A 14,137-nucleotide genomic window follows, 5' to 3' on the forward strand; every position below is an offset into this window, starting at 1 on the left:
TAAAAAAAGAACCATATATCAGAACGGTGTGATGATGAAAATAAAATTTAAAAATATGATAAAAAATAATATTATTTAATAAATTTGAAAATCTGTGAAAATTATATTTTATGAAAATAAAATTTCAAAATATAATATAAAATTATATTACATAAAAGGATTTTATTAGAATGTGAAAATATATTTTAAAACTCAAAAATATGGAGAGATGCTGGGCCCTTGAATTAAGTAGATCGTTTTAGGCTGTCTATGCGTTCCTGAAATCCTGTCAATCAGGGAATGATCAAAAAAAAAAATATCATAAAAAGTTCAGTCTTATTTAATAACTTCAAAAATCTGAATTAAACAGTCTTACTATTATTACATCAAAAATACTATTACAAATATAAATACTATTATTACAAATAGTTTATTATCACTACATACAAAAAAAAATCTATCTTTATCACAATAGAAAATTTATTATCATTTTGAAAATAAACTCTCGTACAATACTTTAAGCATAATTCTGCCAATAAATATATATAAGTCTATTATTTTTTTTAAAATACCTCTATGAACATCAAATGTCAAATCAATTGAAAAATATGCGTAGTATTTTGAAAATTGAAGTGATAAACCGTACTTCCACTGTTTTCAAGAAAAATAAATAAAAATGTAGAAAATAATACATTCAAACAAAATGTCACCACAGTTAGTGATACTTTTTATGTTTAGAGGTATCAAAAATTAATTAACCTAAAAGGTTTGTACCACAGAACAGTGTATACTTTGGAAAAATATAAAAATATACAAAATATTAAATTACTGTGAATAAACCGTTAAATAATTCAAAATGGATTAACTGACACTCAAAAAATACTGCCATGAGGAGCATAGTGTCCATGTTTGGAAGGATCATGAAAGATTCTTCATAATACATTAAAACAATGGAAACAACAAATTTATCAAGTCAAGTTCAAAACACAGGCAACTTAGAAAACCCCTTTTTTTTTAAATTAATATTGATTTGCCCAAAGCAACAAAAACGACCCTAAATTAAAAAAAAAACATCATCTACATATAATTGTATAATTATTAAATTATATTATAATTACTATTTTGTATTAAAAAGAAAATATTACCTTGTGTTACATTATTTGATTCAAAAAATACCTGACTTTTTCCTTTTAAATAGATGAAACCACATAGCGGACCGTCTCCCAAACTTTAGGCAAATAAAAATCCAAACAAAATTTAATACATCTCAAGTTTAATGATGAGCAGTTGACTCGACAAAATTTCCATGCAAAAGAGAGTGGTTCTCTTCAAAAAATTTGCGATAACATCTCGCAAGAGAAGGTGAGAAGATAGTCTCATCCTTGTCTAACAAAATTTGTTTTTATATCCTTGTTTCGAAAACAGTCGCTTGGTTAAAAGAAAAAAATCAAGTACCCTTTATTAACAAAAAAAAAAATAATCTCACCCCAGGGGGCAAAAAAAAAATTAGCGAGATGCTAATTATTAATGAAACTAAATAGAAATTAAATTAGCTTAGTGAAATAAGGCAGTTAGAAAACTAGAAATATGAGAAATTACCCGTCAACGAATACAACCACTTCGATGATGACCTCATTTATAATATGGCCGAAGATTGTAGATTGACATTCCAAAAGTTGACTTATTGCTGTTAGTGGGTTTTAATCTAACCGATGTTGGAGATGTGAATTTCTGTATCTTATACGGTCCGTTGTATTTCGCTGTAAATTTGGCTGATTTATTTTTGTTGATGTTCGGCGCCAAATTTTTAACCATCACCAATTGTCCAATTCTGTACTTTGAAACTGATGGTCTGTTCAAAGTTCTGTTAAGACGTTGTTGATGGGCGAGTTTTAATGCATCGTTAATTTGCTGTTGCGACGGTTTAACAGAGCTTGTGACTAAATTTGTTAGCTCGTTGATGATAATAAATGGCGTTATTAATTTTCTTCCGAAATAAACTTCTGCTGGTGTAGTGTTTATAGTATTCTTAAATGAATTGTTGTAGTTAAATATTACAAAGTTGAGAAATTTCGACCAATTTTTGTGTTGAATCGAATACTCTTTAAGAATGCACCCCAGGTTGTACTTAATTTGCTTATTAAGACATTCGCTTTTGTTGGATGATGGCGTATAACTCGAACAATAGGACGCTCTGATTCCATTGTTGAATAGGAAGGTCTTCCATTTCACAGACGAAAACGCAGGACCGTTGTCAGATACCACCACCGTTGCGTATCCATTTTGTAGAAATATCTTCTGCATCATCGAAATAGCCGTATCCGTCGTCTGTTTCTTGCACGGATATGCAAAAGCGTATTTACTGTACCCATCTACAACAGAAAAAATATATTTGTAATTTTCGGGAGATTTAATAATAGGACCGATAAAGTCAACGTAAAGAGTATGAAAGGTAAATTCGGGAATGGAACTGCTCAATTGGACCTTATCATTACGTGTATAAGGTCTAATCGCCTGACAGACTTTACAGGTTCTGACATAATCCCTAACCTTTGCATACAAGTTTTTATAATAAAAGATTTTACTAATTTCACGGAACGTTTTAATAACCGAACAATGCGCTGCATATTTAGAGTCGTGAAAATATCTCAACACATAATTCAATAATGACTCGGGTAATAAAATTCGTTTTAGGTGATTCCTACCCACAAGTTTGAAAACTAATCCATCCTTGATGCAAAAATTAGGGACATTCATCTTAGCCTTAAGGTTGCGATAAATGATTTCACATTCAGGTGAATTTCGTTGTTCTTGTTTGATGGATAGAAAATCAAAATTCGTATTGTTTATAACGTTCAAAGAGTCCAATTGAACATCATTCCGAATTTGTTCACTAAGCAAATCTAAATCAGATGAATCCAGAGAAGAGGTTATCTTTTTAATTAGAATTGCATAACCTGGGTCCGCGCTATGCAATTCTTTAATTTTAACAAATTTATCATTTGATTCTTGCTCTAATTTATTCTCGCTATTCACTATTGTATCATTTGATTCGTATAGTCTAGAGAGGAAATCCGCCATTTTATTATGCTCTCCTTTGATATGTTCCGGAGTGAAATCATATCGGGATATTTTAAGAATCCACCTGGACAGCTTATTGAATTTATTTGGTGTATTAAATATCCAAAGAAGAGAACGACAATCAGTTTGGAGAATGAAGTGGCGATCTGTTAAAAAATCTTTAAATTTATCTAAAGCGGTTATAACTGCTAACATTTCCAACTCGTGACTATTATACCTTAATTCTGCAGAATTCAATTTTCTAGAGCAGTACATAATTGGATGTAAACCATCCTCATATTTCTGAAGTAAAACTGCCCCCAGTCCAGTCGATGAACCGTCAGTTTGTAACACAAAAGTTCTTTCAAAATCCGGATGTTTTAAAACTGGAGCATTAGTTAGAGCTTTTTTTAGTGTTGAAATAGCTTCCAGATGCACATTCGTAATTTTGAATTTGATGTTCTTTTTCTTTAAATCATTCAGTGGTGCTACAATCTGACTGAACATAGGAATATATCTGGCATAAAACGCAGCCGCTCCTACGAGCCTCATAACTTCTTTAACGTTTTTAGGTATAGGCATTTCATTAATAGCCTGAACTTTTAAAGGGTCAATAAAACGACCTTCAGCGGATATAACGCTACCTAGTAAACGTACTCTAGACATGCAGAAACGAGCTTTGTCTAAATTAATTGTGATACCGAGTGTTTTAATTTTAGTGAATAACAAATTTAAATGATTTAGATGAGATTCGACGTCCGAAGAATGAACAATCAAGTCATCATAATATATTAAAAAAAAATTATGCCGAAATTCGGCTAAACTAGAGTTCAAAAATCTTGATAAGGCCTGGCTTGAGACAGATAAACCGAAAGGGCAGCGATTATAATGCCAAGTACCGTATTGCGTGACGATTGCAGTAACATGTTTCGTGTCCTCTGACAATTTAATTTGGTGAAACGCGCTTTTCATGTCCAAAAGCGTGAAAACCTTCGAATTACCTAAACTGGCAAAGATATGGTTAATATTAGCTGAACTCATTGGATCAAATTCGATATGTTTGTTAAGGAATCTGTAATCTGCGACTAAACGATAAGAGTCATCTTTTTTTTTAACAAAAAATACAGGTGAGCTATAATTTGAATTTGAAACAGAAAGAATTCCTTGTTTCACTAGCTGCTGTATATGTTGATCCAAAAGTTTAGCTTTATCAGGTGCTAAATAATATGGTGCTTTACAAACCGGAATGTTATCTTTCAACTTAATTTTATATTCATAATCCTTAGCAAGGCCAGGGATTTCTGAAAAAATACATTTATATTTTTTTATTAAAGAATCTAACATTTTAGTTTGTTTGGCACTCATATTAATTTTGGCTTCACAAATCGTGTTAATAATTCGATTATTACTGTTAAAACCAGCAAAGGGAATTTCGATATTAGGTTCAAAATAAAATTTAATAACTGATTTGAAAAAATCGAGAATAATATTACAATGTTTTAGCGATGTAACACCCAAAATCGCGTCAAAGGGGAGACTGTCGATAATGTAAAAGTTTTGGTTCCAAGAGAATTTGTCAATTTTAAAGTGTAGATTGACCAAATAGGAACATTTTAAAAAATTATTACCAGGTAATGAAATTGTTTTATTAGTTGATTTAGTGATTATATTTTTATCAATAAGTTGTAATTTTTTTAGGGTTGCGGTTTTAATCGCGTTAATAGAAGCCCCTGAATCAAACAGTGTTAAAATGGGATAACCTAGAATAAAAATAGTTTGTAAAGGTAAAGAAGATGAATTTAAATTTAAATTAAATAAATAAAATTTAGGGTCTATTATTAGTTTTTTGGTTTTGAAATATTTGGTGATCCATTATCTTTGTTGATCCGTTTAAAACAATGCCTAAAATCGTGATTAGTGCCTTTGCAATATGTACAAAAGTATTTGTTTGTAGAATTAGTTTTTTGTTGAGTTGAAGCATTTGCAATTTGAATTGGTGGCAACATTCTAGATTGAATTTCTTCCATTTTTGTGATCAGCCTTGACAAATCATTATAAGTTTCGGGTATTTGATTTAAACCCATAATTGTCAAGATAGCCGTATTGGCATGAGCAAAAATAATTTCAATTATCTGTGCTTCAGATAATTCTTTTAGTAGTATTTTACTGAATTTTATAATGGATGCAGCAAAAGTGGAGAACTTTTCTGTATCAGGTTGAGTTCGCCGTACCAGTTTATCAACCAATAGTTGCCTCGTCAAAGGTGGGATATAAATTTCGAGTAAGTTGTTTTTAATTGCTTCCCAGTCTAATGAACGAGCTATGCAAGATGCCCAGAAAGCTTGTGCATTTAACGCACATCTATTTATTAATGATTTTAAGAGCATTTCTAACGGTAAAAAATTAATGTCGATTAAATGTTGTGTATCAACTATGAATTCCACAACTTTTTCTGGAATCGATATATCTAGAATAGTAACTTTATTAATGAACGAGTCAATACTCGGCTTAGCAAAAAAATTAGTTTGATGAGTAGCTTGGTCTGGTCTTAAAGGTAAAGCATTGTTTGATAAACTGATCGTTAAATTGGATAAAGTTTGAGTTAATAGACTTATCTGTGAATTTTGTTGAAGAATTTGGTCTTGCATCACTGTCATTTGGTTTGCCGAAGTATTCAGTATGTGCGATGTAGCCGCCACTTGAGTCGAAATTGCTGCTATGTTGATTGCTGACGCAGCACTTGGTGTTGTGAACAAGTCATCCCGTGTTGGTGAAGGACCTGGTTGATTACCACCTTGACCACCTGGTAAAGGTTGCGGAGTGCCAGCAGTATCAGCACCTCTTCTTGTCGTTGGCATGGTGTTTTAATAAAATGTAAAGACAGATAGAAATATTTGACCAAATATGTAAAAAAAAATATATATATTAAATCTGTAAATAAATATTATTAATAAATAAAAGATATAATAGAGTTTGATTTAATTCCCAATTGACAAGATAACTTTAATGAAAGGAAATTACATGAAGCCTTTTTACTTGCTACCATGTGAAAATAAAATTAAAAATATAATAAAAAAATAATATTATTTAATAAATTTGAAAATCTGTGAAAATTATATTTTATGAAAATAAAATTTCAAAATATAATATAAAATTATATTACATAAAAGGATTTTATTAGAATGTGAAAATATATTTTAAAACTCAAAAATATGGAGAGATGCTGGGCCCTTGAATTAAGTAGATCGTTTTAGGCTGTCTATGCGTTCCTGAAATCCTGTCAATCAGGGAATGATCAAAAAAAAAAATATCATAAAAAGTTCAGTCTTATTTAATAACTTCAAAAATCTGAATTAAACAGTCTTACTATTATTACATCAAAAATACTATTACAAATATAAATACTATTATTACAAATAGTTTATTATCACTACATACAAAAAAAAATCTATCTTTATCACAATAGAAAATTTATTATCATTTTGAAAATAAACTCTCGTACAATACTTTAAGCATAATTCTGCCAATAAATATATATAAGTCTATTATTTTTTTTAAAATACCTCTATGAACATCAAATGTCAAATCAATTGAAAAATATGCGTAGTATTTTGAAAATTGAAGTGATAAACCGTACTTCCACTGTTTTCAAGAAAAATAAATAAAAATGTAGAAAATAATACATTCAAACAAAATGTCACCACAGTTAGTGATACTTTTTATGTTTAGAGGTATCAAAAATTAATTAACCTAAAAGGTTTGTACCACAGAACAGTGTATACTTTGGAAAAATATAAAAATATACAAAATATTAAATTACTGTGAATAAACCGTTAAATAATTCAAAATGGATTAACTGACACTCAAAAAATACTGCCATGAGGAGCATAGTGTCCATGTTTGGAAGGATCATGAAAGATTCTTCATAATACATTAAAACAATGGAAACAACAAATTTATCAAGTCAAGTTCAAAACACAGGCAACTTAGAAAACCCCTTTTTTTTTAAATTAATATTGATTTGCCCAAAGCAACAAAAACGACCCTAAATTAAAAAAAAAACATCATCTACATATAATTGTATAATTATTAAATTATATTATAATTACTATTTTGTATTAAAAAGAAAATATTACCTTGTCTTACATTATTTGATTCAAAAAATACCTGACTTTTTCCTTTTAAATAGATGAAACCACATAGCGGACCGTCTCCCAAACTTTAGGCAAATAAAAATCCAAACAAAATTTAATACATCTCAAGTTTAATGATGAGCAGTTGACTCGACAAAATTTCCATGCAAAAGAGAGTGGTTCTCTTCAAAAAATTTGCGATAACATCTCGCAAGAGAAGGTGAGAAGATAGTCTCATCCTTGTCTAACAAAATTTGTTTTTATATCCTTGTTTCGAAAACAGTCGCTTGGTTAAAAGAAAAAAATCAAGTACCCTTTATTAACAAAAAAAAAAATAATCTCAATGATTGAAGTAAGAGAGAGTACCCTTTAATAAATTTTAAAAAATCCAGAAATTAATTTTATCTCTAATTTTGATAAAACTCAGTATATAAGGTAATTTTGACCCAAAAAAAACAAAAATCGGCTGCATTTGACGACTGATCGATTAGTTTTTGAGATACGGACTAAAATCGATCCAAATATTGCGATATCTCAGAAACTCTGCACCCAATCATTAAATTAACCTAATTTTTATACTTTTTGGATCAAAATAACTCCATCCACCGAGTTTCATCCCCTTTTGAGACCCTCAGGGGATGAATTTCCAAAAATTCATCTTCCTTGTGCTCACTTACGTTACTTAAGATACGTGTGTACAAAATTTAGGATCAGTCAGCTTCCATTCTTGTATATATAGATTTTAGATTAATAATACAATTCTGATATTTTTAAATAAGGATTAAAATATATATTGACTTTGTTACGGATTGGTAATTCTTATTTTTTATTGATCTGATACAGATTAACTAGATCCGTGATTACTTTGGTTACAGTAACAACCAATTATCCTCAGAAAGTTGATTTCAAAAAAATATATTGATTATTCTTATTGTCCTTCCATGATTCATCATTATATGTAGGAACTAGATCCTAAAACCTCTTTATTTTAAAATTTATAAATATCCTGGTTTTGCATCTTCTGTTGTGGGCTTTCTTACCCATAGAGATTATACGAGAATATCGAAAAAAATTTATACACAAATGACTTTAAACTGATTATCCGTAGAATCCTGAAACTGTGATAACATCTAATTATGATACCTCCCTTTATAAACTTCATTATAAGTAGCGTTATAGAAAGTTTTTTCTAAAGAAACATATTGACTATCCCTGAATATTTTTGGATTAATTTGTGAAATTAAATTTCACAACTTCGGAAATAAGTAGAATAATGTTAAGAAAAGTACCTAGATGAATAGAATACTTTGAACAAAACCTAATTATCATATATTATTTAATTAATAAGCGAATTAATTAATTTTTGACCAAAAAAAATTCGGGTAATAAGATGGATTATGAAGGTCAATTAAAAAATTTTATAAATAAAAATAACATTGCCGGTTCAGTGCATATCAGAACAAGAATAGCTTTTAGTTTCTATATTTGTCTTTTTATAAGCATTAAGACATGGATAAAGCTTTAGAATCACAACGAACAAGTGTTTTAAAGTATTATAACAAAAGTGAAAAAGATGTTGAAAGTGACGTGAATATAGTTCTAGCATCTTTGGAAAAACAAGCGCATTTTCCAAAAATTAAAGGTATACTTTCTTAAAATAAATATTTTAACAATTCAATTTTTTTTTAATTTTAACTGCTATCGTTAAACTGAAATATAAAAAATTTGCACTTTTACAATTCGACATGAAAAGAGATGCATATAAGATCCTCTGAGTTCGTAAGGTCCGTTATTTGGAACTTAATTCTATTTGCAAAAATAATTAAATGCTGAAAATTATTTCTTCATAGAAATTTCTCCAAAATATTAAAAAAATTGTCAAACATTCTTAGAAATTAGTAACGCTTCTAAGCATGTTTTGAATTTTCATATTTTTATATTTTCTATAGTTTATATCTAGATTCTTAGTGCTCGTATAACCGTAATTCCGAAAATTTCAGTGCCCGATAGATTAAAAATGCATAACTGAAATACATAATTTTTTTATTTTTAGATGAAAATGAATTCAGAAAAAAAGTGGAAGCATTTCTCGTATTTAATAAATTTTCTATTGAAAAAACAAAAAAAAATTTAGATTTATGTTATATGTATCGAAATGTTTATCCAGATTATTTTGATAACTGGGATCCATGTAGTCCTGAAATGGAAAAAGCCTTCACAGAATAGTAATTATATATTTAATATTATATCTTCTCAACGCAAGTTCATCGTACAAACCTTTATTATTATACGAAAATCTCATGCGAATGGAATTTCTATCGTTGAGGGAGTAAGAATTGATAAAGAAATATTTGGGAAGAATTAATAAACTGCATACTTTGAAAGCAAAACGGATAGTTCTGCTTTATCGAATTTTTTTTAATGTATTTGTATCACCTATTTAATCCAGAAGTGCATTGTTCAAGCAGCGATACATCCACAGGAACAGCTTTTTTTCTCTTTCTAATACATCGTGTTCTTTTTCACTCCGATATAAATACCTTAAATATAGTAGCGAAAAGTAAACTTTAATAAAAATCTACTTTTAATTTATTGTTTTTAGTCGATGTGTACCACTTCCACAACTTACAAAGGACTTAAATCGTATCACGTACTTTGATTTAACAGATAAATTGGGTGACAATTTTGATTTATTTACGTATTTTAAAATATATGTAATGTCTCTTGAAAGTCGAATCCCATATGATCGAAACACAGGAGAAATTTGTATTATTGACAGTTCAAGAGCTAATTTGAACTTGTTCAAGCAAACAACACCAACTTTGCTAAAAAAATGTTTGGATGTTAATCTTGTAAGTATTAAAATCAAAAATTATAAACATATAACAGGTTGACTTTTTAAAAATTTTCTTCTCTTGTATTTCAAAAACGGAATGAAAAATCAAAAACATGAAAGCAACTCATTTTTAGAGGAAATGAAAATACAATATTCAGTTTTTTGTACAAGTCGTCAAACAGGGATCGAATTCGCTTTGTTAAATGGAACTACATTATTTTGTTGCAGATTGTTGTTCCTAGTCTCATAAAAGGGAACTTGCAACTTAAAAATATGACATTATTGAATTTAATCGAAAGAAAATAGGCTTAAAATTTATCGATAATTGTAGGTCAAAGTCATGGACACCGTCGAATGTCCTCTATTGCCCTTGAGCCTTTGACAACTTTTGGCTAAATCATTTTACTATTTAGCATGTTTTCTTTCGATTAAATGCAATAGTGACATATCCTTAAGTCGCATTTCTTCCGAAAGCTAAAGTTTTTCGAAAAGATGTATTGAACAATTGTTAGCTTATTTATGAGGATCAACTTTGTACTTTAAAGTGTTATTTTATCTCTTACGGTTTAGGATCTAAATTGGCTATTAAAGACACACGAAAAACTAAACCAATCTGATATCAGGACATGATGACCACCAACAAACCCTGTGACTTTTGTTTAAGTTATTTTCGTATTGGTTAACTACAAAACGAGATATTTAGATGTATAGATTAAAATGGTCCACCCTATATATAATGAGTCTGTTTAGTTTTCTGATTAAAGTATCTTAAGAATTAAGAATTTTTAAGCTATTTTTTCTTTTCTTCAAGAACTAACAAATCCTAGATGTTTCAGAATATTTGATCGAATTCCATTTTCTCTTTAACAAATTTTCAGTGTATATTCAATAATTTTCATTTTGCAGAAAGGTTATAGTCTACGGCTTGCTGGACTACATTTTCTACACCCACATCCAGCTGGAATGTTTATTATGGGCATATTAAAAGCTTTAATGAAGCCAAAATTATATGAACGCATTCATTTACATTATGACTTAGAATCATTACATAAATTCGTCCCAAAAGAATTGTTACCGAAAGATGTGGGTGGAGATTTACCTGAATTGCAAACACTAACAGGTATTTATTTCACTTATGATTTTCTTAAAAATTGTTTGTTGATATTTTGTCATTGAATAAAGTCAAGAATAAGACAATTGAATACATGAATACTAGGAATTAATAGAATAGAAAGTTGTAGCCGAGTGGTTTTTTGGAACCAGTGCCAATGAAAACTTTGCAATATTTATTTGAAATTCGATAAGAGAAGGAAGTGTAAAAAACTTTCATAAACATATTTTACTTCATTTAAAAACGTGTAACAACAGTAAACCGCCCCGAATTAATGTGTCGCCTCAATAATTTAAATTGAAATGCATTGTATTTCTCTTAGCAAAGATATATCCGAATTAAATACAAGCAAAACTACGAATTTCTGTATTATTAATATTTAAAAATTTTTTTCTAACGTTTCCATAATAAAATACATGCTAATTTTTAACACCTGATATAAAGTTTGCTTTTAACTGTGGGAAATTTTATTGCAAAATTCACTCGTATAAAATATGATTATTATTCAAATTTTTTTATTATTATATTTTTTAGATGAGTGGTATGATGTATTAAGAAAAAATCGTGATAATTTAATAGAACTGTCTAAAATGCGCACAGACGAATCAAAACGAATTGACAAATTAAATGATGATGAATATTTTGGATCAATGCATGGATCATTTAAAAAATTAGATGTTGACTAATATTTACACTCAAAAAGTATTATTTGTGGATTTATTTCAACTAATTACCGATGTATCGTTTCTTACACTAAACAGTAAAAAATTGTTTTTTTATATTTAATTATTATGTTAATAAATACATTAAATTTTTTTCTCTGGCGTGTTTGCATTTTTATGTTCACGGAACTGTTTGGGCTACAGTTTCTTCTCTTGACCTTCTAATGCTACTTATATTTAAGGTTAAACTAAATGTCTTTTCGCTTGACTAATTTTGGCACATACCTAAAGACGCGAGCTAACAACGAGTTGTGCGTGTGGAAGTTTTGCTAGTTATCATACAAGTAATAGTGATAATTCATATAGCCGCTAGAAGGTCCACCAAGAGTTACTTGTCTATTGTGCCTCCGAAAATGAATCCAGCTCTGTACCTTATAAACAACTAAATTTTGGTGTTAGTCTCACAAGGCCTGGAATACCTAAGCAAAATCAAAATTCATTGCCCAAAACCATCTATGCAAGATCTGGCTATAAGAAGATCCAATAGCATGACGTTTTCGAGATAGCAAAAATTTTCTATTTTGTTTACCATTCAGAAAGACCTTTTCATCGATTTGCTATTGTTTCGGACAGTTGTCAAAAAACTAATAAAAAAAAAACATATATCTTTTACCGTTATCAAAGAGCGCTTTTTGACAGTGATAGAACATATGTGATATGCCTTTGATTAAACAGTTTTTTGACTTTCTAAAATTCGAATAGTCTCGTTACTAACATTATAAATGCGAAGGGAACTTGGTGTGTCTGCTTGACTTTCACGTTAAATGAGCAAATCGATTTTGATGGAAATTTGTATGGACTTGAAGGTGTGAGATTTTCAGCCCTTTCGACAATATACTCTACTTGTCATTTTTTTACGTTTTCTATTGGCAATAACATCTACGGCAGACATTGAAGACTTACAATTTCCGTCGCTCGAACCTTGTAGATTCACTTATCCGAGCGCAAAAGAATCTCATTTTCCTATATTACCAAACTTACCTTTATTAATCCTTCAAACGGTTGACAAAATGAACCATAAAATTTTTACTGATACCTTCAGGATTTATATAACAAAAATAAAACTCAAATATTTATATAACAAAAAAATGAAATCATTTTTAATTTAAATCAATTTTTTACTACAAACTGCATAAAATTAGTTTAAGAAAAAAATCGGTTATGGTTATGTAAATATTATATAGATATTAAATAAACCTGTTATTAAACAAGTAAGAGACCTTGAACCAAGAGTTTGTATTGAATCTTTTTGTATTACTTTTTAATACAAATTGAGGGTCAATTAAGACATACTTGATTTTGGACTGTCTTTCAAATCAAGATAAAAACTATACTTTAATTTTTAATTAATGCAAATATATTAACACTCATGAAATATGCTTTGCATATCTTGTACATAAATGCTCTTTTTTATATATCTAATTTTTTACCATGCATATATGAAATATATCAAGGTATACTAAGTTTAGTCCCAAGTTTGTAAAGCTTAAAAATGTTGATGCTACGAAAGAAATTTTGGTATTGGTATAGGTGTTCATAAAATCACCTAAATAGTCCATTTCCCGTTGTCTGTCTGTCTATCTCTATGCCCGTCTTTGGACACGATAACTCAAAAACAAAAAGAAATTTATATCGTGTTCCGGTAAATTGGATCTTGGGTACGTAGAACCCATCTTGTAAACCGTTTGAGATAGGTCAAAAATTTAAACGTAAATGTTTCTTATAGAAAAATAAACAACTTTTGTTTGAAACATGTTTTCGTAAACATTACTATTAATCCGTGAGGGCGCAAAATAGGTTAAAACATTATAGCATGTGTTATGTGGGAATATCAGTTATTTGTGTGTGCGTTATATATGCGCGACTGTGTAAGTCTATCTAAGAGTGCCTATCTTTTTATACTTACTTGACGTAAAAAGAGCTTGCGTTATGAACACTCTCTATACATGGTATTTCAACAAGCCTCGATTTATAAGCCTTTATCAAGGCTAGCAAACCAATGCTTGGAAAATCCATGCTAGCTCATCCTCGATTCCATCGTCAACATCGGTAGCTCCTATATGGGTCAATCAACTTGTTTTAACTTGTGATTACGCCCTTAATAGCCTTAAATCCTAGATCCTGGTCAAAACACCCTTTAAAGAATCTTTATTATCGATTTGATAGAAGGTTATTTCCTAAGGTAGTTCCTCAAAAATATCTATTTTTAGGATGAAATTAATGTATCAAAAATCAACAAGTTCACTTGAAAAATGAGAAAACATTTTGAAACGATGAAATAAAACGATCTACTAGT

General features: G+C 29.4%; 2 protein-coding genes across 2 annotated transcripts; one reads left to right on the forward strand and one right to left on the reverse strand.

Annotated features, from left to right (window-relative positions):
* Window positions 1-1,125: 1,125 nt before the first annotated feature.
* LOC123300207 (uncharacterized protein K02A2.6-like) lies at window positions 1,126-5,944 on the reverse strand. Its single transcript, XM_044882734.1, has 2 exons — window positions 5,651-5,944; window positions 1,126-2,351 (listed from the first exon to the last, which is right to left on the reverse strand). The coding sequence occupies exons 1-2, from the start codon at window positions 5,895-5,897 to the stop codon at window positions 1,612-1,614; spliced, it is 987 nt and encodes a 328-aa protein (XP_044738669.1). The 5' UTR covers window positions 5,898-5,944; the 3' UTR covers window positions 1,126-1,611.
* Window positions 5,945-8,681: 2,737 nt separating this feature from the next.
* On the forward strand, window positions 8,682-11,898 carry LOC123301072 (retinol-binding protein pinta-like). The gene is made up of 5 exons (XM_044883801.1): window positions 8,682-8,814; window positions 9,226-9,397; window positions 9,775-10,024; window positions 10,915-11,128; window positions 11,654-11,898. The coding sequence occupies exons 1-5, from the start codon at window positions 8,682-8,684 to the stop codon at window positions 11,803-11,805; spliced, it is 921 nt and encodes a 306-aa protein (XP_044739736.1). The 3' UTR covers window positions 11,806-11,898.
* The last annotated feature ends 2,239 nt before the right edge of the window (window positions 11,899-14,137 follow it).

The sequence above is a fragment of the Chrysoperla carnea genome, chromosome 5 (assembly GCF_905475395.1).
Source record: "Chrysoperla carnea chromosome 5, inChrCarn1.1, whole genome shotgun sequence".
NCBI lineage: Eukaryota > Metazoa > Arthropoda > Insecta > Neuroptera > Chrysopidae > Chrysoperla > Chrysoperla carnea.

Coding starts and splice junctions, on each gene's coding strand:
- LOC123301072 (XM_044883801.1), top strand. CDS start 8,682: ATGGATAAAGCTTTAGAATCACAACGAACAAGTGTTTTAAAGTATTAT. Junction 8,815..9,225: donor GCATTTTCCAAAAATTAAAG/GTATACTTTCTT, acceptor TTTTATTTTTAG/ATGAAAATGAATTCAGAAAA. Junction 11,129..11,653: donor TGAATTGCAAACACTAACAG/GTATTTATTTCA, acceptor TATATTTTTTAG/ATGAGTGGTATGATGTATTA.
- LOC123300207 (XM_044882734.1), bottom strand. CDS start 5,897: ATGCCAACGACAAGAAGAGGTGCTGATACTGCTGGCACTCCGCAACCT. Junction 2,352..5,650: donor TCAACAAAATTCACAGATAA/GTCTATTAACTC, acceptor TTTCTGTTGTAG/ATGGGTACAGTAAATACGCT.